Genomic DNA, 25605 nt, shown 5'->3' with positions numbered 1-25605 from the left:
GAGAGGAGGAGGGAGGGAGGGAGGGAGGGAGAGAGAAAGAATTTTTCAATATTTATTTTTTAGTTTTCAGCGGATACAACACCTTTGTTGGTATGTGGTGCTGAGGATCGAACCCAGGCCGAACGCATGCCAGGTGACCGCTTGAGCCACATCCCCAGCCCCAGTGGACCACCCTTGACAGAAACTAAACTACAGTATTATGGGTTGAATTTTGTCCCCCTCCATTCCCAACTCATATACTGAAGACATAACTCCCAGTGCCTCAAAATAGGACTTCATTTGGAAACAAAGCAGTTGTAGATTTAGTTAAAATGAGTAGGGGTTCACTTACTCCAATATGACTGGTATTCTTTAAAAAAGGGAAAATATGGACAACAGACATAGCCCCAGAGAAAACATCAAATAAAGTCTGATGTTGTGACTGGGCACAATAGGGCATGCCTGTAATCCCAGGTACTAGTGAGGCTAAGGCAGGATGGCAAGTTTGAGGCCAGCCACAGCAACTTAATGACATCTGTCTTAAAAATAAAAAGGGCTGAGGATGGGTCTCAATGGTAAAGTGCTCTGGGTTCAATCCCTGGAAAAAAGAAAAGACTGGAATTCTGCTACCACAAACCGAGGAACTACCAGAAGCTAAGAGAACAACCTGGAACAGATTCTTGCCTAGAGCCTTTAGAGGAAGCATGGCCCTGCCAACACCTTGATCTCAGGCTTTTAGTCTCCAGAACTATGGGACAACAAATTTCTGTTGTTTAAGACACTTGGTTTGTGGTACTTTGTTACAGCAGTTCTAGGAAATAAATACCCTGAAAATAAACAAAACAAAACGTTAAGAGGTTAGTAAAGGAACAATATTTGAAGCAGGATCAGGGAGGAAAATGAAAAGATGGCAGATCCGCATCAAGTAGGTACTCATGAAATTAAAACTTTTTATTTTTATTAAGCACACTCCAAATATGCCTTATCTAATACAAGTGCTTAGGAAAAAAATTTTTCAATGCTGGGGACCAAACTCAGGTCCTTGTGAATACTAGGCTAGTACTCTACCACTGAACTACATCCCAAAGCTTGACAGCAAATGAAATTGGGGCTGGGTTGTAGCTCAGTGGTAGAGCACTTGCCTAACACATGTGAGGCACTGGGTTTGATCCTTAGCGGCACATAAAAAAATAAATAAGTAAAAGAAAGGTATTGTGTCCATTTACAACTTAAAAAAAAAAGACAAATTAAGTAGAGGAAGGAACAAAGGGAAAGGGAAGGTACTGGGAGATTATTCAAATTATATGAGTATATGGATGTGGCATAATGAATCCCACTATTATGTATAATTACAATGCAAAAGTAAAATATAAGAGTTCAATGATACAGTGGACTAATCATTAATAAATATTTCTGTAAGAAAAATAGATAAATCTGAAATTATTTATGTGCCATTTTCAAGTTTTAGCAGGTATGTAGTAATAAGATAGACTGAGTTACTTGAAAGACAAGTACAAAACATAAATTATGCCATTACTCATAGGAAGGTAATATGTAAAGGCAAAAATACACTGACTATAATCACACTGTAGCTTTAAGAAAAGTGTTGACGGTTTCAGGTCACAAAGGCACTATTTAGAGTACAGCAAGTGGGACCATGTGTCCAGCAGGCCACACAGTCATGTGCTTATCCAAAGAGGGCAATTCATATCCTCTTAGTGCAAGGAAGAAAACTATGTTATTAAAGGAGCTTAAAGGTTATGTACCCTAATAATTTCATTTGCAAAAAAGTGAACACTGATGCCAGTTATTATCAGCAAGACAAAACAAGAGCCCATAGCACATATCAGGCTTCTTTAAGAAAAATATAAAAATCATATTAATAGGCATCTTAGTTCCTGTTTCCTCTTCCAATTGGAAAAAGAAAAAAGGAAGCAAGTCTTCTTGCGTCAAGATTTTATTATAAAAATGTGTAAAACGTCTATTGCAGGTGAAGGCACCCAAATTTATTTTTCCTGTCCCCATATGCATAAACTACATAGTTAATGGTAAAGAATGGTAGGAAGTATTAACAAAGAGTTCCTAGAAATGTCTGCAAATTCAGCTGAGCGATCAAATACAAAGTTATGTCTAGACTGCTGGAGTGCTCTCCACAAATCGGCATAAACTAACACGACATTAACTAGAAGAACCCAATCCCTCACCTTCAATCAGGGAAACTTTCCTGAGTGCCCTTCAGAGTCATAGGAAGTTGATGCCAGAGCACAGCTTAAAACGTTTCACGGTAACAGATTTGATTTCTGTCTGGGGGGGATGGGGGGATGGGGGTGCTCCTAGCTTAAAAGGCCCTAGGAGGTTAGGAAAGGGACTACCTATTCTCAAGGCTGTTTTCCGAAAGAGGGCAAGACCAGTACAGAACTGACTCTTTCAGTAAAGAGCTGAGGCTTTCAGAGGAGAAACCCAGGGAAAAATTAGAGAAGTAAACAGGTTTTTACAGCACACTGATAGAATTATGCCCCTCCAATTGTTTTTTCGAAGTTACAGAATCCTCTCACTCAAAGCAGGCCAAACGAAGGATTTACCCCCTCTTCTCAGAGAGCCTCTCTTCCCCCCTTACCCCCGCTCCCCTCCATCCCGAAGGCATGCACTAGTGCCCAAGCACTGCTGAAGTCCACTGCGGGCAAATCCAGTCTAGGGCGGTTGCCTAAAAGTCAGCCTGACGCCGAGAAATCTAATCGTCCAAGTCTGCTCTCTCGGACTATTGTGCCTCTAGGGGAAGGCAGAACAGGTGAGAGTGGCAGGGGAGAACCAGTTCCCAGACAGTCCGAAAATCGTGAGGTGAGGGTGCGGGGCGAGGAAGGGCGGGAATGCTGCAAGGCCCCCCTCCCGGAGATCACCTTGCGCTGACCTAGATGAGTTGAGCTGCGAAGGAAGGAGCCCCCGCCTGCGAAGGAGGAGGGCGGGGCGGAGGAAGGCGGGGCCTCGTGTGGGGGCGGGGCCTAGAACGGGATCTTTCTGGAGCTGGCCTGTGATTCGCGGATGGATTCTAGCCGGAAGCGGGTGGGGAGGCGTCGGCGGCTGCGGCGGCGCACGTGGTGACGTGCGAGGGGGTGCGGCGCGGGAGTGCAGCCGGCGGCGGCAGTGTCTCCGGGACTCGCGTGGAGGTCGGTCACTCTGAGTCAGTCGCTGCGCTGTTTCTCCGCCTGCTGCTTCAGCGCGGCTGTACCAGTGAGCGAGCTCGTTGTTGGGAGTCGTTCGCGGCGCTGCCTCCTTCTCGTAGCCGCCGCGGACTGGCTGCTCGTTCTCTCGCTCGATCGCTGTCCCCCCTCCGCTGCCTCGAGGCGCTTTCCGTTGGGCCAGTTCCCTCCCGCTTCCTCCTGCTCCCCTTCGAAGCTCTAGAGATGAATTTTTCCATCTCTTTAGAGATGAACCAGGTAATACGCTCTGGTCCTACCGGCGGCGGAGGAGGGAGAGGGCGCGGCCGGGATCCGAGAGGAGGGGATGGCGCCGGCGGCCGGGAGGATAGTGGGAGGTGCGGCACGTTGTCCTGGTCTCACAGTGGGCCGCCCCAAGCCGCCGCAGCCGCCAGACTCTGTAGGAAAAGCGGGTGGCGCGCGGACGTTCGCTCTTGGTGCTGTCATGGTTGCCAGGTCGCATTGGCGGCCCAGGGCGAGCGCCGACCGCTCCTCAGGACAGCTCGGGGGCCTTATCTAAGCCAGGGAGTGGCGGCGGGAAAGAGAAGCTTTTGCTGGAGGGGTCATTGAGGTTTGGGGCAGGGCGCCACAGGGCGGGACTGACTACCCGCCGAAAGAAGAGCGCGGGAAGCTGCGATTTCGCTGTCAGGAACGGCCGCCTAGCTCAGGGTATGGGCGCCAGTCTCTGAGACGACCTGGGGCCCGGCGCGTGAGGGCAGGGAAGCGGTCTCCAGTCGCGTAGGTTCTGGGACCTGGAGTGTGGTGGCACGAAGACCCCGATCGCCGTGGGCCGCGGGGTCCTTTGTTCCCGCTCCACGTTGCCCGCTTTTCTTGCCAAGCGCGGGGAGAAGGGGGCGGGAGGAGCGAGGGAGCGGCTGCCCTGACGTGTCGGCGCTGAATGACTGAGGGACTGGCCAATCCTGGGCGGGGGTGTGCGGTCGCTGGGCGCCTCGCTTCCCAGCCTTTGGAGTGGGCGCCGGCCTGGCCGCGCTCTGAGAGAGACCCATGGCTGCCAGATCGGCCACTCACTCGGGGGGCGCTGACCACTTTGTTTTTGCAAATGAAATGGGTGGAGAGGTTTGCTTCTTTTTCGTCCTGCCAGGCATTTTACAAAGTGTCTCTGTCATATGCTCTGGATAGGAAGTCATCAGACAATATCAGACTGAAAGTTGAACATAGGGAAATTTGAACCACAGATGCTTTAGAAGTACATTTACTTTTTTCTTTACACGTAGTATAGAAATGGTGTGAGATAGCTGACATTTAAAACAATTCATCAAACAATGGTCCAAAGGGCCACGTGTATAATTTAGTAGCTAGAGGTAAATGGGACTTTACTAACCAGAAACAGAGTAGTTTCCCTATTTTCTTAATAGATGAAATCTCTAGCTAATTAAGGCACTACTTTCTATAACCTTTGTTTTAATTTGCAGTTCTAACATCTCCCCCTCCCCCCCGTTTTAAATACTTTTTTGGCTACTTGCTTAAAAATAAGCTGGAGTTGTGTTTTTCTTGCTTGATGGATATTTTAGATGGCAATTGAGTGTGGTTTTGCAAGTACATTTTTTTGATTTAAATGTTTTCCTATTAGAGAAATATCCTAATCATTGATACTAGAATGAGGTACCCCTAAAAAATTATTAACTTTTTAGCAGTGTGATTATGTACTAAAATCCTGCAGGTAGAGTTTCTTAAAGGTTAGGGATCCTCCTACCTAGTGTGGTGCTAGACGCTGTAAATTGAAGTATTATGAATAGGAGAGTTAGAACCAAAGAAAATCCATGTATGTCTTAATTTGTAAATGTCAACTCTCACCTTCTAAAACTTCTAAAGCTAGACCAACATTTTTACACTTTTGAAAGCAACCTTCGTGTCCAACAGGTACCTCAGCATTAAAAAGTCCCAGACACTCTGCTTCCTTCCTATTTTTCTTTGTGCAGCAAATGAAAAACAAGGTTTTGCTTCATAAATTCTTTTTTAAAAATTACTGATTTTTGGTAATGAGGCCACTACATCCCAGCTAAAATACCTTATATCCTCACTACCTTAGTTAACTATGCATGGGTGTGCAGAATCCTCCTTTGGTTGCCCTGTGCCCATGTTTTGCCCTTTCCTACAGACAATGCCCCCACTTTTCTACTCTAATGCTTCCTCACTTAAATCCTCCATATGGTCTCCATACTTAGTATTGTTTAAAGCTTGGAATTAATCTTTTACTTCCTCTTTCACTAGTTACCATATGCATCCTGCAATCTGCAGTTCCATTGAAACCAAAATGGTGAAGTTTCTGGAATGTATGTGCTGTCATACCTTTTCCTCTTTGTTTGAGCTGTTTTCACTGTTTGGTTTGTCTCTATTCTTGGCCTTTTGTAAAGTGTTCAACGCTGAGGAATTGAGTCAACTCCATTGTGTTACAAGCATTCCATTCCAGTTTGTGCCTTGCCATATGTTTGGTACCACAAATATTTGTGTTGTAACCAAAGAATTACAAAACCGTGTGTTTAAAAATGTAGAGTTTGGTGAGTTTTGATAATGGTTGGTATTAGTGGTTGTGGAGGTGTCACTAGGAAGCTGTAGCTTCTGGCTTTAAAAAGTGGGCTATGGTTGTAATTCAATGATGTGAGGTTCAATCCCCACCCCTAGGGTGGGAGGGGGATGTTATTTTACTTTGTAGTTTGTCTGCCTCAAAAATTGCTTTTACGCCTAAGTAGTTGTAATTTACCTTGAGCTTTTAAGAATGCTTTGAAAATTTGAAATTTGATAAGTTTTATCTTGCTCTTACTGATGGTCAGAATTTGTGCCTGCCTTTTTCACAACTCTTTAAGACTTGTTGAATTGTGTGTCACTTAAGCTAATGTTTCTGGGCTGTGGTAACTTCTGAAATTCTGAGTGATACTATACTAAAGTTGTTTAATTATTCATTTATGAGTCTTCTGCCTTCCATTTCTTACACTGGCTGTTCTAAAGAACTGAAATACATTTGATGCTAGTTTTAATTTTTAAAGTGGATTACCTGAAAGTATGTTTTAAATACCCAGCAAAATAATTTTTATGCTCTTTTACGTCTATGGGATAGTTGGGCTTTTGGTCTGGCTTTTCAAAAAAAATTAATTTTCCCCATTTTTTTCCTGTAAGTTATTATTGTGCTTCAGTTTTATAGACCAAATAGGGTCTAAAAATTTCATAAAGAGTTTAAAACTCTTGATTTGCCCAAGTTTATTTTAATGAAAGTGAATGTGAACTTTCAAAAACAAGTTTGCATTAATTTACGTGTCACCTGGACTTCAACTAGCTTTTACAATTAAGTAGCGTTGTACTGACAAATGATAAGAAAATTAAAGAGATGAAGTTTTTGTTAAGACATTCTGTTTTCTCCTAAAGTTCTGCAGTAATTATAACCATCTACTTGTTTTCCAAAATAAATTTGAGGAGGAACATTCAGTAGTCAAATAATAGATGCCATTTTTATTCTCAGAACAAGACAAGTTTGCAAATGTGTGCTGACAAAAAAAGTGGTCAAAGTTTAATATATTTGTGAATCTCAACAGTATTTTGGCTTTTCAAAGGCTATATTTTATTATTACTTTTCCCCCCCTGTTACTGGGTGTTGAACCCAGTGACACTTTACCTCTGAGCTACATCTCTAGTCCTTTTCATTTTATTTGGAGACAGGGTCTCACTAAGTTGTCCAGGCTGGTCTCAAATTTATGATCTTCCTGCCTTAGCCTCCTGAGTCACTGGGATTACAGGTGTGTGCGATCTCACCTGGCTAAAGGATATAGTTTTATCACATAATTTGCACGGCAGGGGCTGGGTATGTCTTGGTGGTAGAGTGCTTGCCTAACATGGGTGAAGCCTTTGGGTATTTGGAAAACACCTGTTAAAACTAGTTTCGTAGGCTGAGGCTATAGCCAATCTAGATGAAAGCATAAAAGCAGAAGAAATTAATATTGCCTAATGGTATGATAGAGATTTAACAAAGGAGTAAGCATTGACCATTAACAGGAGTCCCAGACTGCATTGGAATTCTTGGGTTTCCTTGAAATGAAACCTAAGTTATGGAAAAACCAGTTAGGGCATATGGAATCAAGCTCACTCACAGATTGTGCACAAATTAAAACTAATAAAATAAGTTTGTTGAATTAGAACTGACTGGCCTTCATTGGAGTCCTGGGGCAAGTGATTCATTTAGACATAATTGTTAAATTTCAAATTGTGGATTTGATACATAAAGCAAAGCAATTTTAAGATGTCCAATTTTTGAAGTATGCACATATTTCACATAATTACTTAGTTCAGTTGATTTTTTTAAATGTCATAAGAAGTTGATACTAATAATTGATGACATGTGAAAGCGAAGGGGGAGAGTAAAGTAGGAGGACTGATTTCCTTGATTTGGTTATTTCATTAGAATTTTATTACTATATGTGAGAAAAATCATCACCCATATCACAGACATGAATACTTTTTGTTTATTTAGTTTATTTCAACAAATTACTCATCTTTATGTTGAGGTTTTAGGCTAGTTATGGGGAGAGATTGGATGAATACAAAAGAGACAAAATGGAAACTTTGGTTTCAGTTGGGTCTTGAATCAAGGAAGACAAGCTTGTACCTAGAAGCAGAGCACAGGACAGACAAGCCAGAAGCCCACATATAACCTTTCAGAAGAGGGTTTTGTATGTGGAAGATGGGAGAAATTACTTGTCAGATGTGGGGATTTGGCAGAGACTGGCCAAAAGATTTCATCTGGCAAAGGTATTCTACCAGAATTCTAGGTAGGGAAAAAAAAGAAAACTTGAACAAAAGTACAGAGGCCAGGACATTCAAAGCACATTTGAGAGAACAGCATATCAAGTTTTTAACAATTATATAGAACAGACATCTCATGTTTGCATATTAGTTGGAATTTAATAATAAAGAGAGTTAAGAAATATTTATATTATTAAATTGGGTATACAAGTCAACTTAATACAAGTTGATATACAACACAATGAGACTCAAACAATGAAACATTATCTCCTGCCTTCTGGGGAAGGATTTTTTTTAAGATCATGTGAGTAGTTGCAAGTTATGTGAAAAGTGTTTATGTGTAATTGTTAGCATTTTTTATGTAGTATGAAAATTGTTGCCATTTACTTTAAAATCTCTTAAAGATCATTGGCAGGCTTTGATCATTCTGAGTGTCTAACTTAATTTTGTCATTGTTTCAGATTATGATGCATCTTTGTCACAGAAGAAATTCGTGTCTATAGCTTTTAAGGACTTGATTACATCATTTTCAAGCCTGATAGTTTTGGAACCACCATTAGAGCTTAAGACACATCTACCTTTACTTCAGCTACCTGTCTTCATACCTTGACTAAGTGCTTCATTTCATCACTCCTTTGCCTTTGGATTATTTGCATTCCCAGTAATACATTTCTTCCAGTGTAGTAGGTAAGTGAATATCCACTGTCTAATCCAGTATTGATCCAGTGTTAGGACTAGGAATGCAACTCAGCAGCAGAGTACTTGCCTAATATATATGAGGTTGGATCCCCATTACATCCCCTGCCCAAAAAGGGCACAGTGTTTTTCTAAAGACTGTGCTGAATATAGTAGCAGCCTTTCACAATGTTTAAAAGGCAGAGAAGTCAGTAACCTTTGAGTGAAAAAGCATTTTTTGTATTTTTCCTTTCTATAAACTAAGTTACCTCAAACTGGAATCTCCTGTTACTACTTTTTAATGATATATTTTGTGTAATCATTAGCTGTTTATAAGTGAAATGTAAAAATGTTTAAAGAACATAAATTTCAATTATAAAATATTAGGAAATAAGTTCTTTAGAATACGTGAAACTTAAAGGGAGCATAGAGTTCCTCTTTTTAAATCTCACTACTTTCTATACTTTAAAACATTTGGAGGGAAAAAAAATCATCTGGCAGATAGGGAACCAAGACTTTTAATTGTGTTATGGGAACAGAGGAAGAAGGCTGTTATTTCCCATTTAAATTTTGATTATACATAATTTTGAGGAGTAATCTCCAATTGAGAGTCCTTAATGGAAACTGAGAAAGTACAGGATTGGGATATATAACAGTTTTTCTCATTTGTGGGTAAAGATAATGGCAGCAACACAAATCCCAAGGAAATCTGTTGAGATGGCTATTTCACATTCTTCCAAGCTTTTTAGGTTGCTTATTATGGGCTTGGGCAGCATGGAGTTTGATTTTCTTCCCCTCTGAATGAATATGCTAATGGGCATGGAAACCTGGCTCATGCTTCTGAGATACCCACTGCTGTATGAATCCTTAAAGATCTGTGATCAGAGTATGGGAGTATAAAAACTTGGGTATTCAGTACCGATGTTTTAACCAAGCTTTTTGTGTAATAAAATTTTTACATGTTGTTGATGGGATGGAATTTTGAGAAAGGCACCACATTAATATATGATTTTTTAAAAAACCATTTCTTGCAAAAAAGGTAACTTAGCTTTCTTTCTGGTGTTTAGCCAAATTTATAAGGAAAAATGATTCCCAATGGATATTTGATGTTTGAAGATGAAAATTTTATTGAGTCTTCTGTTGCCAAATTAAATGCCCTGAGGAAAAGTGGCCAGTTCTGTGATGTTCGACTTCAGGTATTTAAATTATTTGGAAACTTGTAGAATTACATCTTTTAGTAAAAGGTGTTAAATTCTTGGATTTGCTTTGTTTTTTTTCCCCATAGGCATTTAATGAAATGACTTTTTAAAAGAATGCTTTACCTAAAATGTATGATAAAGGAGGCTGGAGTGTTTGGTAATTATCTAGAGAAGTACATAAGTCACAATACTTCTAATTTTAATTTTTCATAATTTCAGGTCTGTGGTCATGAGATGTTAGCACACAGAGCAGTACTAGCTTGTTGCAGTCCCTATTTATTTGAAATCTTTAATAGTGATAGTGATCCTCATGGAGTTTCTCATGTTAAATTTGATGATCTCAATCCAGAAGCTGTTGAAGTCTTGTTGAATTATGCCTACACTGCTCAGTAAGTACTTTAAGCCATATAATTAGGCAATATCATCATAAAATTCCAAGTCTCTCTAGATCTGTTCAAGTAAATAGTCTGTTTTAAGGCCTTGGTATCATACATATAAAGAGCTTGTTTTTTGTTTCTTTTTTAAATAGGTTGAAAGCTGATAAGGAATTGGTGAAAGATGTTTATTCTGCAGCAAAAAAGCTGAAGATGGACCGAGTAAAGCAGGTAGAATATCAGAAGTAAATATATAAAAGGGTTACTATTACTAGAGAGTTTGTATAATCAGAATGTAGAAATTATAAAACATTTTGTTAGTTTCAGAAACTTGAAAATGCCCTTCTTTCCCAAGAACTGAATATGTTGTTTTAACTAATTTGGGCTAATGTCTTGCTCTTTTGAGAGTCTTCTGTGGCATGGTAGATATATTGGTTTCTCCTTTTTTAATGATTTTTTTTTTCCATCTGATGTTATTTCCAAATGCTCTTTTAAAAAACCCAAACACTTTTTTTAGGGTTGACATGGGTATTAGGAAATTCAGTGATACATTACCTCTAGTCTGGGGGTCAGTTTATTTTTTGGCAGCATTCATTAAGTAGCACAATTACACATGGACTAATATACTACTGACTACTATAAGGTAGTAGTACTACCACTGACTACTATAAGGTAACTAACTCAAAACCACAAAACTAGCTCTCCCACAGCTGCATGGACTTAGGCCTTTTGGGCTGATCTCACTTTTAGAAAACTGTATTGCCATCCCAGAGCTGTGCCAGTGAAATGTGCTAAGGAGTTGAAGAGGTATATTGCAGTCTCTGATGAGTTAAAATATTCATCTGTTTTTCCCAAGAGAAAGCATATAATTCATACTTTTAGTTCTGTTTTTCTATACATCTTGGTTCCTCTTTAAAAGTATTCTGCCTAGAATTTAATGCCTGTTAGAAGTGCTTAATAATTTACAGGGGAAAAAGGCATTTAATTATTACAAGTCAGTAAACTACAGGCCACAATCCAGGCCCCTGTTTTTACAAAGTTTTATTAGAACACCGCCACACTCATTCATTTACATAGGATCTACAACTGTCATACAGCTGTGGTGACAGGTTTGAGTAATTATGATAGACAATATGGCCAGAAGACTAAAATACTATCTGGCCATATTTTGCTTCTTCTAATGCCACTTCTCTATTCAAAAATTCTGTGATTTATAGCAATATTACTAAGTTTAGCATTCTAGATACTCCCAATTTAGTTGCTTTTTCCCAAAACTATTTCCTAATTGTTTTACCTTTTGCTTCAGCCATACTAAATTGTTTGTAGCCTCTTGCCTACTTTCTACATTCAACATCAACATCATTCATCTCTTTTGTAAGGCAGTTTTGATAGGGCCTTTCATGAAACCTCAGCTAATTATTCTAGTTAAATACTTCTGAACCCTACTTACCTTTTCAGTTTGTCGCGTCTATCCTTAAAAAACTGCATTGTATGGCATTCTTTAATGTCTGTCAGTTGTATATGTGTTGTTCCCACTGTTAAATTTGTTGTATTTTAAGATGGCAATTTTTTATTCTTCTTTATATTTTCACCTAGTATTAACATATTGAATATAGTTTGTAGAATAAATATATAAAAATGTTGGTACTTGTTTATTTTCTTTCGAAGGTTTGTGGTGATTATTTACTGTCTCGGATGGATATTACCAGCTGCATCTCTTACCGAAATTTTGCAAGTTGTATGGGAGACTCCCGTTTGTTGAATAAGGTTGATGCTTATATTCAGGAGCATTTGTTACAAATTTCAGAAGAGGAAGAATTTCTTAAGCTTCCCCGACTAAAGGTAAAGACAACAACATAATAATGAATTATATACTATCTAGTTCTATGCACAGAATCTTTGTGGATGATTGAAGCAAGTGAGTTATAATGGTTATGAAAACAATAATATATTGAAATTATTATTCTTAGCATTGTAATGAGTTTCCACCTGCCAGTTAGTTTACTTCCTTTGTTTTTTGGTTACTTAGAATAAATGTATGTAATGCATTTGGGTATCTATGACAACTTCACTATAAAATTGAGAATTAAACTAAAAACTAGCATTTTAATACTGATCAGTGTGTCACTGTTTTTTCATCTCTAGTTGGAGGTAATGCTAGAAGATAATGTTTGCTTGCCCAGCAATGGCAAATTGTATACAAAGGTAATCAACTGGGTGCAGCGTAGCATCTGGGAGAATGGAGACAGTCTGGAAGAGCTGATGGAAGAGGTTAGTTCTAAAGTAAATGGGATTGAACAATTCTTAAAAATTATTTTGCTATAACATGAAGGATTCCCTTTCACTTTTATTTTATAACCATGACCCTAAAGAATTTAAATTTTGCTATAGGTACCCCTAAGCTGAGAAACAGGGGGGGTGTCCAGGTGAGCTGAATGAACTGTTCAGTTTGGTCTTCTGCTTTTCTTTTTTTTTTTCTTTTTTAAAAATTTCTTTGCTTATTATGTGCTGTTAACTTTCTTTAAAGTAGCATGTAATTTGCTTTAGAAATGGGAGGTGGTACTGAAGTTTTCTGTAGATTCTTAATTTTTCTTCACAGGTTTTTGCTTTAAGTTTGACAAGTAGGTAAAGCTTCTAATGGTTGTTCCTCCCCATTGGTTTATCTCCCCATAGGTTTATTAACAAAACTAGGATACCCAAGACTGAAGAAACAAGAAGAAACCTCAAGTGTATTGACACGTAAAGAAGCAGCAGTCCTGCCCCAGTTCTCCTAAGAAAAATCCGCTGTGGGCAGAGAACGATGATGATTTAATGGTGTTTACTCCTTTACAGGATTCTTATCTCTAAAGCTTTGTGTTTTTCAATGGTGTTGTTAATACATAAAGTCACTCATTTAACTTGGGCTACTTTTAAAAAATACATAAGAAAAAAATTGATACAGAAATGGTGGGAATTAAAAATATACAGGTGGAGCAGTGGAGTAACCTTGAGTTTATTGCTCCCCATAAACCTTTCAGAATCAATAAAGGATTACCAAATCTGTTAGTCCTATAAAAATACTGTTGTCATTATGTTCTAAAAAGGCTAACAGTTGATCTTTAAGTTCTGTGATTTCCCACTTACCAGATGCACTAGCCATATATTTGCATCTGTTAAAGAGGATAACTACAGCTTGCTTGAATTTTTGCTCCTTTTTATGTTTTTCTTGACATTACCTACAGGAGAGAAGTATGTTTATACAAATCAGACCATTTATCTTCAAAGGTGTAAACTATTCAGTAGTTTTTTGTAAATATGTATATTCTTTAAGAGTCTATAAATTGTACTAGTGCCTTTTTTCTTAATGTAATAGAAGCTATGAAACAAATGAAGATTTCTTTCAAGCGAGTCAAGCCAAGGACTCTTCAGCCAGTATTGGAAGATTTTGTATTTGATTTTGCTTTTTTGTTTTTGCTTTTTAAATTTTTACCACCATGACATGTATTTTTCTTTACTTCGGAATCCTGCCAGAGTAAGAAGTCAAGAAGCTCAAGAACCACACTGGAGGTTACCTTGAGGCGTTTGTGTAATCTGCATACTAGTGGAGTAGCCATGGTGACAGTAGCCACATGGGTGTTCTGTTGCTGTTTTGCAGGTTCAAACCTTGTACTACTCAGCTGATCACAAGCTGCTTGATGGGAACCTACTAGATGGACAGGCTGAGGTCTTTGGCAGTGATGATGACCACATTCAGTTTGTGCAGGTACACATTGCACAGTCTGAGGTAACCTCAGGTTAAAATTTGGACAACTTTATGAAATACTTAAATTTTCCTTTAATAAAGGAAAGTGAACGAATTTCATTGGTATGACTGGACAGAAAACATTTTTGGGAGAAAGGAAGCATAACAGAGTTACTACCATTTTTTTCCATGTGAAAAGAAGTTAACTCACCATGTTAAAAAATCCCATTTAGGGTTGTTTTTTTTTTCTCATAAAGTAGGATTTACAAGTAGTAAGAAAAAAGCACAGTAAGTTGAAGCAATACAAAAATATTTTGTTTTGGTTAGATTACAAAAATTAGCTCTTTGCAACAGGCATGATTGATAAGCCCAATTTTGATGGAGTTGCAGGAGGACTCTCTGAGTTGTTGATGGCTATGAAAGAAATATTGGATGTTTTTTTAATTATTGATGTCTTGTTATTTGAAATTAGAAATGGCATAAACTTACAAGTGGTCCACCCTATGTTATTACTTGTTCTAGATGTTTCTTGAGCAAAATGAACTAAAGTAGTATGGTTCTGTTGTATTGATGAAGTTACTTTGCCTTTTATAAAGTCCAGTTTCATTTCCCTCTTCCTTTAGTGGGTAAACACATGCTTATTCAGACATAGAGAAAACATACGTTTTAAGTATGAATCATATAGCTTATGGACATATAAAATACAGAGAAGTACACAATTTTTCCCTCCAGTGCTTGGGATCAAAGCACATGCAAGGCATATATTCTACCACTGAAGTCACATCTTTAGCCTCAAACCTTAAAATGTCACACTGTGAACCAACTGGTATAAACACTGCCCGTATCAAGAAGAAAAGATTTCTAGTATCTTTAGCCTTTATCTACCCCTTCTTAGTCACAACCCTACTCAACCTGAGGATATCATGGCCTAACTTTTGCCGAAACAGATTGAGCAATCTTAGCATTTGCCTGTGTTTGAAATTTATACAAATGGTCATACAGTATGTATTTAAAATTTGGCCTTCAACTCAACTTCATATTTATGAAGGATAAGCTAGTAAATAGTCAACCCAAATTAAAAAGTGTTTTCCCTTAAAAATTAGAAGGTAAATGAAAGTAATATCCTGTGTGGTTATTGTACCAAGTGTTAAATCTGTGGAGGTCTATGGTAATAGTGGCTTAATATCTTTATTTAAAATAATTTTGGGGTTTGAGTTGGTGGAGAATTTTATTCATGTTTGTGCATTTTTAATAAAGGTATTTTATCTACTAACTATAAATATTTTAAGTTACATTTTTAAAGTATGTTTTTCAACAAGCAGAAGTTGAATGCCCAGTAAGTGACAGGCCATGATGTTTGGCATGGGGACCCCAAAATGCAAGAAATAGCTTCTGCTTATAGGACCTCATCAGAGTGGATGTTAAACAATACAGACTTACAAGTTGCACTAAAGGGTAGGTTGTAGTAGAGACAAGAGCTGAGAAACCCGGAATATTTCACAGAGGAGGCAAAATTTGAGCAATCGTAGTATTTGGAGGTATTTATATAGCAGATAGGGGTTAGATAGCAAGTTATCTATGTAAGGATGCTGCTCTTGGAGACTGGTAGCTAACTACTACCTGAATGGGCTTATACTTTATATCCCATAGAAATCAAGAAGAATTTATATGAGTAACTGTGGGGATCCTGACACATGTGAATTGTTAGGATAAATAAACATTTTGTAAGATAGAATGGATGAGAATTCTTTCTGCAGCTTTCAGGAATAGGAAAAGGAGGTTGAGAAGCAGCCATTAGAAAGGTAAGAATATGATTAGAATTTAATAATGTTATAAAAGCTACGTAAGGTAGGAGAAGAAAGTTGGAGGCAGAATAAATTTGTAAACTGTGAAATCCTTCTGTGGGAGGTCATGTAAAATAAGGTGAGGGATAGATACTGTATCAAGGAGTTAACTTGGGTTTCTGAGTTGTTTGTTGTATAACACTAGTCTTCAGTGTTACAGTGCCTTTTTCTTCCACAGTCATTCTGTCAGTTATAGTCCATACATTAGTTTTGCTCCAGTAAACCTTCTTAATAACACTCATTTGTGATACTTTGGACCCATTCTTTCCAAGAATTGGAATGAGGTTTTTATGTATTTTGTAATTCCTAATAACAGATGAAGTTAGATATACAAACCTTATTTTTTATTCCTAGTATTTCTATACTGTGGCAAATGTCACAGTATAAGAAGAATGGGCCTCATTCTCATAATTCCTAATCTTAATTTTAGCATATTGCCTTATGTATCATCTGAGGCAGTGTAACCTGTTTTCACTTCATGAAAAAGAGATAATATGAATAAAGTGTCCAATAATACCAGGCTGTCTCAGGGGAATTTAATGATGACATTGACATGGTACATTTCTGTATTTGCTCAAAGTAGTCCACATATGCTGTTTACCACACTTGTTGAATGCCCAGACCTGACTTCTTTTTTTTTGTTTGTTTGTTTGTTTTTTTTAATTGGTTGTTCAAAACATTACAAAGCTCATGATATATCATCTTTCATACATTTGACTCAATTGGGTAGACCTGACTTCTGATAGTGTTTTTTACAGCTTCCAGTAGCTGTCAAATCTTCCTCTATAAGTTGTTATATGACTTTTTGTTTTCACTAGAAACAGAAAGTTCCATTAGAAATCTTAACCTATCCACATGCTTGGGCCCTGGGCACCAGAGTAAGTGAATGAGCAGAGTGGGTTAAGTACTGTAGCTGGTACCTGTCAGTTGGCAATTCTCCCAGGGTACTCTTGACTCAGTTCCAAATGATCATATCCCTTGGAAGTGGCAAAGGCTCAAGTAGCTAGCTGGAAGAAAGCTTTGGAAAGAAGCTTATATATGAGAATGTACGGTTTCTTCTGTCAGAATCATTTGAATTGGCAGCTTTGCCCATTTTTCCCTTGTCAGTGTTCCTGAATATTATACTTTTATGAATATTTGGTTCTTTTAGCATTTCATTTCTGGTTACTACTTTTAAAATTTTTGTGTTCTGATATGGTATTGTCTAGAGAATCCCACTATATGATACCTATATATATATAACACCAGCCATAAAGAAGTACACTTAAATGTTTCTTATGTTTGCCACTTTTTCCTGTAAAATATTTTGAGAGAGACTGGATGAACCTATGCCTGCTCACTTTTTGCTGGCATTGTATGAAGGATACATTATATACTTTAGTTAGATTTGACAGTTTCTTGGAGATGGGAGGTTAAATATTCTCTCAATTAACTCAATGCCATTTTTAAATTTAAAATGTCTTTTGGGAGATTCTGTAGTTAATATTAAAAAAAATGAGCTTATGTGAATTAGTTTGCTTTTTTTCCTCCTCCCCATCCCCCTGTTGAGGAGATACCATTTCGACACTTGATCTGAAGCATGTGATTTGAAATGTTTGAGTTTTTTCCTGACCAGACCAGTTAGGTGTAGTTGTGTCCTTATTAAGTGGAGATACAAGTATGCTTGTAATTTGCGTCGATTTGAAAGTGGTGGTTTGTGTTAGATTTAGTGCGCTCTTAAGTGTCCTATATAAATGGAAACTATTCAGTGTTTTGGCAGTGTGATATGGAATAGTTCAGTAACAAAGGTACACCAAGTATGGTCTTTGGCTAGGTTTCTGTAGCTACCTTTTGATTTTGCAGAAAAAGCCACCACGTGAGAATGGCCATAAGCAGATAAGTAGCAGTTCCACTGGATGTCTCTCTTCTCCAAATGCTACAGTACAAAGCCCTAAGCATGAGTGGAAAATCGTTGCTTCGGAGAAGACTTCAAGTAAGTATATGACACTGACCAGATTTGTCTTCAGCTTATCTATTTTTAAGGAGTGTTGTCAATTTAATGCTTTTAAATTGACTACCTAAAAAATTCAGAACCAGTTAAACTTGGAAAACAGTAGAAAATGTTCCAGTCTGGGCTGGAAACTCTGGAGTCTAATTCAGAATCATGCAGCAATCAAAAGTTACAGATTTCCTCTTTTTTTAATGTGGAATTCTTGTGTTTACAGATAACACTTACTTGTGCCTAGCTGTGCTGGATGGTATCTTCTGTGTGATCTTCCTTCATGGTCGAAATAGCCCACAGAGCTCACCAACAAGTACTCCAAAACTAGTCAAGAGTTTAAGCTTTGAGATGCAGCCAGATGAACTAATAGAAAAGCCCATGTCTCCTATGCAGTATGCACGATCTGGTTTGGGTACAGCAGAGATGAATGGCAAACTCATAGCTGCAGGTAAGGCCAAAAGGGTTGGTGACTTGAATTTTACTAGGTAAGCCTGTAAGTAGGCATTTTTATTTGCTTATGGCATGCCTACACATTTTGGGAGTAAGGATTTAGTGTACTTTGTTTCTCCTGCACACAAATAACAAAGTAAATACAAATAACAAGTAAATACTGTTTACAAGATTAATACAAGATTAGTATCTTGTTTCAATTTTCCTATGGAGTTTCCCCCCCCCCCCCCCCCCGCCCCCACAGTACTGGGACTTAAACCCAGGGCATGCTAGGCAAGCACTCTACTACTGCACTAGTGAGCCACATGCCCAGTTAGTTTCTAATTTAAAAAAAGAAAAAGACAATATAGAGTGGGGCAAATTTTTCCTTTCCCAATTACATTAATAATTCCATATTCTCAACTAATAGAAGCATTTAGTTAAAATACCAACTAGTGGGTCCTTAATATTTCATACTTTTTCTCATTGTGCACAATACTCTAAGTCATTCTGGATTAGAAAGCCTAGCCCAGTTTAATCTTGATGTTTCTTTTACAGGTGGCTATAACAGAGAAGAATGTCTTCGAACAGTTGAATGCTACGATCCACATACAGATCATTGGTCCTTCCTTGCTCCCATGAGAACGCCAAGAGCTCGATTTCAAATGGCTGTACTCATGGTAAGCACTTGTTGCACAAACAATCCATATTTAGCTTTTTTCTCATAACTTCAGAAGGGTAAAAATTTTCATCTCCTACTTTTGGCATAGGGTCAGCTCTATGTGGTAGGTGGATCAAACGGCCACTCAGATGACCTGAGTTGTGGAGAGATGTATGATCCAAACATCGATGACTGGACTCCTGTTCCAGAGTTGAGAACTAATCGTTGTAATGCAGGTAATGATATTTTTCTTCTGAGATAGACAGTATTTAAATACGAAAATGAAGTAATCAGTATATAATCATATTTTATACTTTCATAGGAGTGTGTGCTCTTAATGGAAAGTTATACATTGTTGGTGGCTCTGATCCATATGGTCAAAAGGGGCTGAAAAATTGTGATGTATTTGATCCTGTAACAAAGTCATGGACAAGCTGTGCTCCTCTTAATATTCGTAAGTTATTATTTTTTTTAATAAACACATTACCAGTATGTGTAGTATACATAGTTTGGGTAACTATAGAAGTAATCTTGGTTTGACTTGATTCTGTAGGTAGACACCAGTCTGCAGTCTGTGAACTTGGTGGTTATCTGTACATAATTGGAGGTGCAGAGTCTTGGAATTGTCTGAACACAGTAGAACGTTACAATCCTGAAAATAACACCTGGACTTTAATTGCACCCATGAATGTAGCGAGGCGAGGAGCTGGGGTAGCTGTTCTTGATGGTAAGTGTCCACATTTGAAGAGGTGAAGGGTAGATACTGGCAAGAGTTTGTTCTAAAATTCCAAGAAAATGTCAATGATAATAACTATATACTTATAAAATTAAGAATTAGAAACAGCCATCTCTTTTAATGCAATGGGAATTGGGCATTTGTCCTTTGGAGACTCAAAATCAGAAGTTCAAAACTTGATACATATTTTATTTTTTCCATTTTGCAGTGCTGGGGATCAAACCCAGGGCTTTGTGCGTGCTGGGCAAGCATTCCATCACTGAGCTGTATCCCAGCATTTTATTTTGAGCAGGGTCTCACTAAGTTGCCCAGGCAGGCCTCCAACTTAATCCTCCTGCCTCAGCTTCCAAAATAATTGTGGATTACAGGCATCACCAATCTTTTGATGGGTGTATTCAGTAAAGTTCCAAATCATTTTTACTCCATAAAACATACCCAATAAATATATCATCCTGGATTTTGAGTTTCCCTTCCTTCACAGCAGTAGTTAACTTGATTTCAAAAGAATGTAAATACAAATCCCTGTATTTTCTAGTTGTCCACTCTATAATTAGAAATAAAACCTTTAGACATTTTAGTCTTTCCAAAGTATTAAACTTTGTTTTATATAGTTGCCTTTTCACATCTATTTGATTTACTTAATGTCTAATTATATAATCTTAACAATTTAGTAAGCATTGTTTTTGGAACAAAGTTGAATCTTGGTAGCTTATGGCTCCACAGGGAAAAGCTTAAATGTGTAGACATAGTACCAAGTATCCTAATGTCCTAGAGCAACTACCACAAAGAATTATGAGACTTGTACTTGATTTAGATGCTGCAGGTCCCCCCAACCAAGTTTGCCTAAGTTTCATGTGGGAATGGGTTTTTATCCATCTTACTCATTTTGTATCCCTAGCTTCTAGAGAATGCTCATTATGTAGGCAGTTAATACTTTTTGGCAGAACTAACAGGCATTTCTACTTAAAAACAACTAGTTTCATTTAGTAAGAGACAGACCCAGAGAGGCATGTGCCTGTAATCCCAGCTTTCGGGTGGCTGAGATGGGAGGATCCCTTAGGTCCAGGGGTTAAAGACCGGCCTGGACAACACCGCAAGAACGCATTTCAAAAAAAGAAAGAAAACAAAACAGGCCTAGGGGGTTTTCTTCATTACTTTAGCCTCTCAGATTTACTCTGTCTAATTTCTCTTTTAGGAAAACTGTTTGTAGGTGGTGGTTTTGATGGTTCTCACGCTATCAGTTGTGTGGAGATGTATGATCCAACTAGAAATGAATGGAAGATGATGGGAAATATGACTTCACCAAGGAGCAATGCTGGGATCACAACTGTAGGGAGTACCATTTATGCAGTGGGAGGATTTGATGGCAATGAATTTTTGAATACGGTCGAAGTCTATAACCTTGAGTCAAATGAGTGGAGCCCTTACACAAAGATTTTCCAGTTTTAACACATTTTAAGACCCTCTCAAACTAACAGGCTTAGTGATGTAATTGTGTTTAGTAGAGGTACACTTGTGAATAAGGAGGGTGGGTGGGTATAGATGTTGCTAACAGCAACACAAAGCTTTTGCATATTGCATATTATTAAACATGCTGTACATACTTTTTTGTGTTTGGAAAGGAATGCAAAGATGATTTTTTTGTGTGTATTTTTAAGACTTCTTTGGTTATTTTACTTTTTGGAAGTTGATATTGTAAAAGAATAAACCAAGAATTGATTGGGCACATGATTTCAAGAAGTCCCCTCTCCTCCACATTTGTTTTGCCAATTTGCACATTAAATGACTCTTCCCTCAAATGTGTATTATGGGGCAAGAGGGGGTTGGGTTTAAAGATGTAGGCAGTTGGGTTTTTTAAGGGCCCTTTTTCAATAACTGGAACACTCTATAACAAAAGATACTTATTTAAATAGAAGACAATAACTATTTTTGTTTTTATTAAAAGAAAGCTAACTTGCCTACCAATATTTAATCTTTTATGATTGCCTTTTTATAACTTTTTATATTCTCAGCAGAGTGCTTTACCTGTTGAAGTAAAATGTGGCAGATTCAAGTTAGTGAAGCAGAGTGGCAATCTTAAAGGATGCGGAGTGGGGTGATTCTTTTAAATGCTCAGAATGCAAACTTTTAAGCATTTTGCTCAACTGCATTTTTTTTTTCTTCTGAGAATGCCGTACCAACGTTTTTTTGAATGGAGTTGCTGAACAGTAACATAGTGATGATTTTTTGGTACTTGAAACACTGGTTTGAAGTATTTTGATTTGTTGAGGGTATAGTTTATACAGCAAGAGATTTAACTATATAGCAGAACAATGAAGTATTTGATCTCTTCCATAATCCTGCTTTTATTTATCATTAACAAAAGAATATTAAACAGAAGCCCTCGATTGAAAAAGTTTTTAAACTGTTGGGTTTGTGAATGCAGCCTTTATCAGAACTATGTTTTTGCTCAGTTTTTCTTTTTTTTGCTCATGGATAAATCTAGGGGATGATTTGGTGTCTAATGTGTAGTGTTACACACCTAATTGATGGTGCCAAACTTAGCACAGCACGTCCTAATGCTTGCTGCAGATGCAAACATATTAAAGGTACTTGCAGGAAATCCTTGCACCATGGGATTAATACCCAGTTGTTTGTGTACTCATTCATTACTAAAAGTTTGGGGGAAAATTTTTCAGTGAAGAAGAGTTAAAGCATTTGGGGAAGATACCCACCTGGCATATTACGTCTGAAAGAAATAGATAAATGTGTTTTTTCTTGTCACAGACAATGAAACACAGGAACCTAATGAGCCATGTAGGATGAGAGGACTATTCAGTAGCTAACTTGGATTAGGAAAAAAAAGTTGAATATTTTCTTGAAATATGTTGGTACTCTGGTACTTTGCCACCTTTCTCTCATCTGTTTTTACAGAAAACCAAGAAAGGAAATCAGTTCACCTGGTTACTGTGTAGTTCCTGACTAACCATCTGTCTCTGGTTTGTTTCTGAACTAAAACTAGAAGTTTAGATTTGAATTTGCCTAATAGGATGACTGTTGTTTATGGATCTGTGTTTGTTCTATTCAGCACAAGGAAATAAAGTTTAAGTTGAGGATTCAGCACTAAAATCCTTGAAATCACTTTTCATTTCGTAAGTGACATGCTTTATGCAAATAATATATGGGAATGCTTTGTGTTGAAGTTTTCCTGCATTACCATTGATGAAGAAACAGGGAGTTCGGTGGCTAAACATTTTTTAAGAAGTTATTATGGCTAATCTTCCTGAACACAAGTTTTCATGTGGGGAAAAACAACCAAAAAACAATAGTCACGTAATTTTTAAAAATTCGGGGTTTGTTTTGGTTTTACCAGTATGTGTTATAGAATGGTTTAAAAATATAATTCGTAACACTACAACTTTGATTTCTTGTAATACTATGTAAAAAACATACTAGATTTTCTAAAACTGCATTTTTAATTTGAGACTGAGTCTCAGTAAGTTGCTCTTTCTGGCCTTAGCCTCCCAAGTTGCTGGTGTTAACAGTATGTGCCACTGCCAGGTAAAAAACTTGCCTTTAATTTACCAAGTAATTGGCTATCCTTAGGCATGAATTTATTTAAAATGTTTTAGAATTCCCTACATAAAAATAATTTAAGGGGAAAATACTTGATTAAGGGATATGATATACTGCTAGAATCAAATTCTTAAGTGGTCAGGGAAAGAGTCAGTCCCAATAGAGCATTTCTGCATCTTCAGAGCTGGCTTCAGTCACTTAATTTGTTCCCCCAAATCTGAAGAATCCAAGTGCTACATAGAGAAGGAAAGACAAGAAAACAACAATCTATGAATCTTCAAGTCCTTGGGAAGGCCAACCCACAAATTCAGTCCTATAAACATATTCATCACTACCTTTGGTTATAAAGGAATAATTGTTCTCAAGAGTCTTAAAACTATAAGTATTGTCATGGGTTCTTCAACCTACTAGTGCTGGGGTTGAGTCTAGTCCTTCCATATGCTAGGCAAGCTCTCTACTACCGAACTACATACACACCCAGCTTTGGACTTCACTGTTGACAGGCTCCGTACCTTCTTGGGGCAGGACCGGGTTGAAGAAACAAGAGCTCAGTTTGTACAAGGAAATAGGAATCTAGGGAAGTGCTATAATATAATTTTAGTCTGGAAAGGGGGCATAACACAAAATACCTGATTTATGAAAGAATAAGATAAAGATGAAGGCATCTATCACATGCATGTAGCCATCCAATCAGTAACAGGCCAACCATCTACTGAGATATCTCCCACTTCTTATGTATTAAAACAAATGTTTGTTTCTCTTAACCAAAAGTGGTACTAACCCTTTGAGGTACAGGCTCAAAATACAAAGGATTTGTATAGTTCAGTTATTTGACTCACACATGCTATGCAGATACTCTCCCATTCATATCCCCAGTCAAATCTAATTTTAAATGGGTAAAAAATTTAAACAAGACAAAAATAAGTGAATGGCCAATAGGAATATAAGTTATTGTGAAAATGTAATAAGAACTAAAATGATGTATATCTACTAAGACTAGGTAATAAATTCTAGCAACTGTAGCTCATAAATTGCTGGAAAAAATAGTAAAATTGTATAGCCACTCAGGAAAAAGTTCGGCAGTTTCTGACCAAACTGTCTAATTCATAGGTATTTATCAAATGAAATGGAATATGTTCAGCAAACCTGAATGTAAATACATCACCTTTATTCATAATACTAAAAACTGAAATCAAAGCTTTCCAAATGGTAAACAAACAAGTAAACTGGTATACTCATTGTACTGGAATATTAGGATAGAACTATGGATGGATCTCCAGCATCACGGGAAATAAAGCTATACTATTATTTAGCATTCTGGAAAAGAAAACAGGCCTCCTGAGGTGGGGACGTGCATTAGAAGTGATAGAACTTTCTTGAATGAGCTGGTGATCACAATGTGTTGGGTAAAACTCAATCTACAAAGAAAGTGGTGCCAAACCTATAATGAAGGGCTAGGTCATGTCTGTTTTTTACCTCACTAGAAATCACCAGGAAATCATTAGTTCTTACCTTGCAGAAGTCTACTAAGCTAATGTGGGTTAGCCTGTGATCATTAGTCTACAGTAAAGTTGTAGATGAGACTCAAAATGCAGAATATTAAAGTTGGTTTGCAGTTTAGGAACGATTAATAACAAATAACTCTCCAGGTTTATTAATGTAGTTCCCAAAAATCTGTCCCCTATGCTTTCAGCATCAGAATTAAACTTGAGGCATATCTAGAAACTAGATCAGAATTATAAAGGATTCCTGTAATGAGAAGAAAGCACACACGCACACACACTTTGGACAGTTCTTGTTTCCACCAGCAGTCAAGAAACTATTTAAAGAACATAAAGACGAGCGTTCTAAAATGCAGGTATAAAAAGTGGCTTTTCACCAAACATCACAAGCAGCTTTCCAGTCAAACTTTGGTAGGAATGGTAGGGCATGTCCTTTTTAGTAGTTGAGTCTGAAAGTCAATTGGTTAAAAATATTTTTTGACCACAACTTAATTCTCTTAATTCAGAGACTAAAAGTAGTGTACTTCCTGCCCTTGTGGAACTTTGGTACATTTACTAGGGTGGATTTTATTAGCAAAATAGTCCAGCAGCAGCCACCAAAATATGAAGGTGGCTGGCCTGTCCAATCTTAAGAGTTGCTATAAGTAGCATCAATTTCTGAGAATGAGAGATGTGATTTTTCAGTAATGAATTACATTTCCCTTAAGATATAAATTCCTCCCAATCCATCATGGTAGGGGGCTGATCTAGGGAGTTGCCAGATATCAGTAATATGAACATTAGAAACTAAGCTCTGAAAATTGACCAGTACACTAAATGTAGATTGGCCCTGAAAAGGCCTCCGTTCTTCCTGAAGATTGCATTCAAAGTAACAAGGGAAGAACTCTGGATCTGTTTTATGTCACTTGATTTTACATGGGGCACAAACACCCACATTGTGAAAATGAAATTAACTGTCTCTGAAATTCTAATGTGTATAGCCACAATTGCCTAAGAAGCATGC

General features: G+C 37.7%; 1 protein-coding gene across 6 annotated transcripts; it reads left to right on the top strand.

The window, feature by feature from the left end:
- The first annotated feature begins 3122 nt into the window (after positions 1-3122).
- Positions 3123-22653, top strand: Ivns1abp (influenza virus NS1A binding protein). 6 transcript variants are annotated; one of them, XM_078022480.1, is made up of 15 exons: positions 3123-3143; positions 8387-8612; positions 9668-9796; positions 10019-10188; positions 10329-10404; positions 11842-12015; positions 12319-12444; positions 13808-13936; positions 17581-17710; positions 17943-18167; positions 18707-18828; positions 18919-19045; positions 19132-19263; positions 19363-19536; positions 20741-22653. In XM_078022480.1, the coding sequence occupies exons 3-15, from the start codon at positions 9686-9688 to the stop codon at positions 20992-20994; spliced, it is 1950 nt and encodes a 649-aa protein (XP_077878606.1). In that variant the 5' UTR covers positions 3123-3143; positions 8387-8612; positions 9668-9685; the 3' UTR covers positions 20995-22653. The 6 variants fall into 6 exon arrangements, with proteins under 6 accessions (XP_077878606.1, XP_005319746.1, XP_040132702.1 ...); XM_005319689.5 differs by lacking the exon at positions 3123-3143 and adding an exon at positions 3272-3413 and having other exon boundaries at positions 13808-13915; XM_040276768.2 differs by lacking the exon at positions 3123-3143 and adding an exon at positions 3272-3413.
- The last annotated feature ends 2952 nt before the right edge of the window (positions 22654-25605 follow it).

The sequence above is a fragment of the Ictidomys tridecemlineatus genome, chromosome 10 (assembly GCF_052094955.1).
Source record: "Ictidomys tridecemlineatus isolate mIctTri1 chromosome 10, mIctTri1.hap1, whole genome shotgun sequence".
NCBI lineage: Eukaryota > Metazoa > Chordata > Mammalia > Rodentia > Sciuridae > Ictidomys > Ictidomys tridecemlineatus.
The sequence above is the reverse complement of the archived record's forward strand: the minus strand, read 5'-3'. Positions and strand labels throughout refer to the sequence as shown.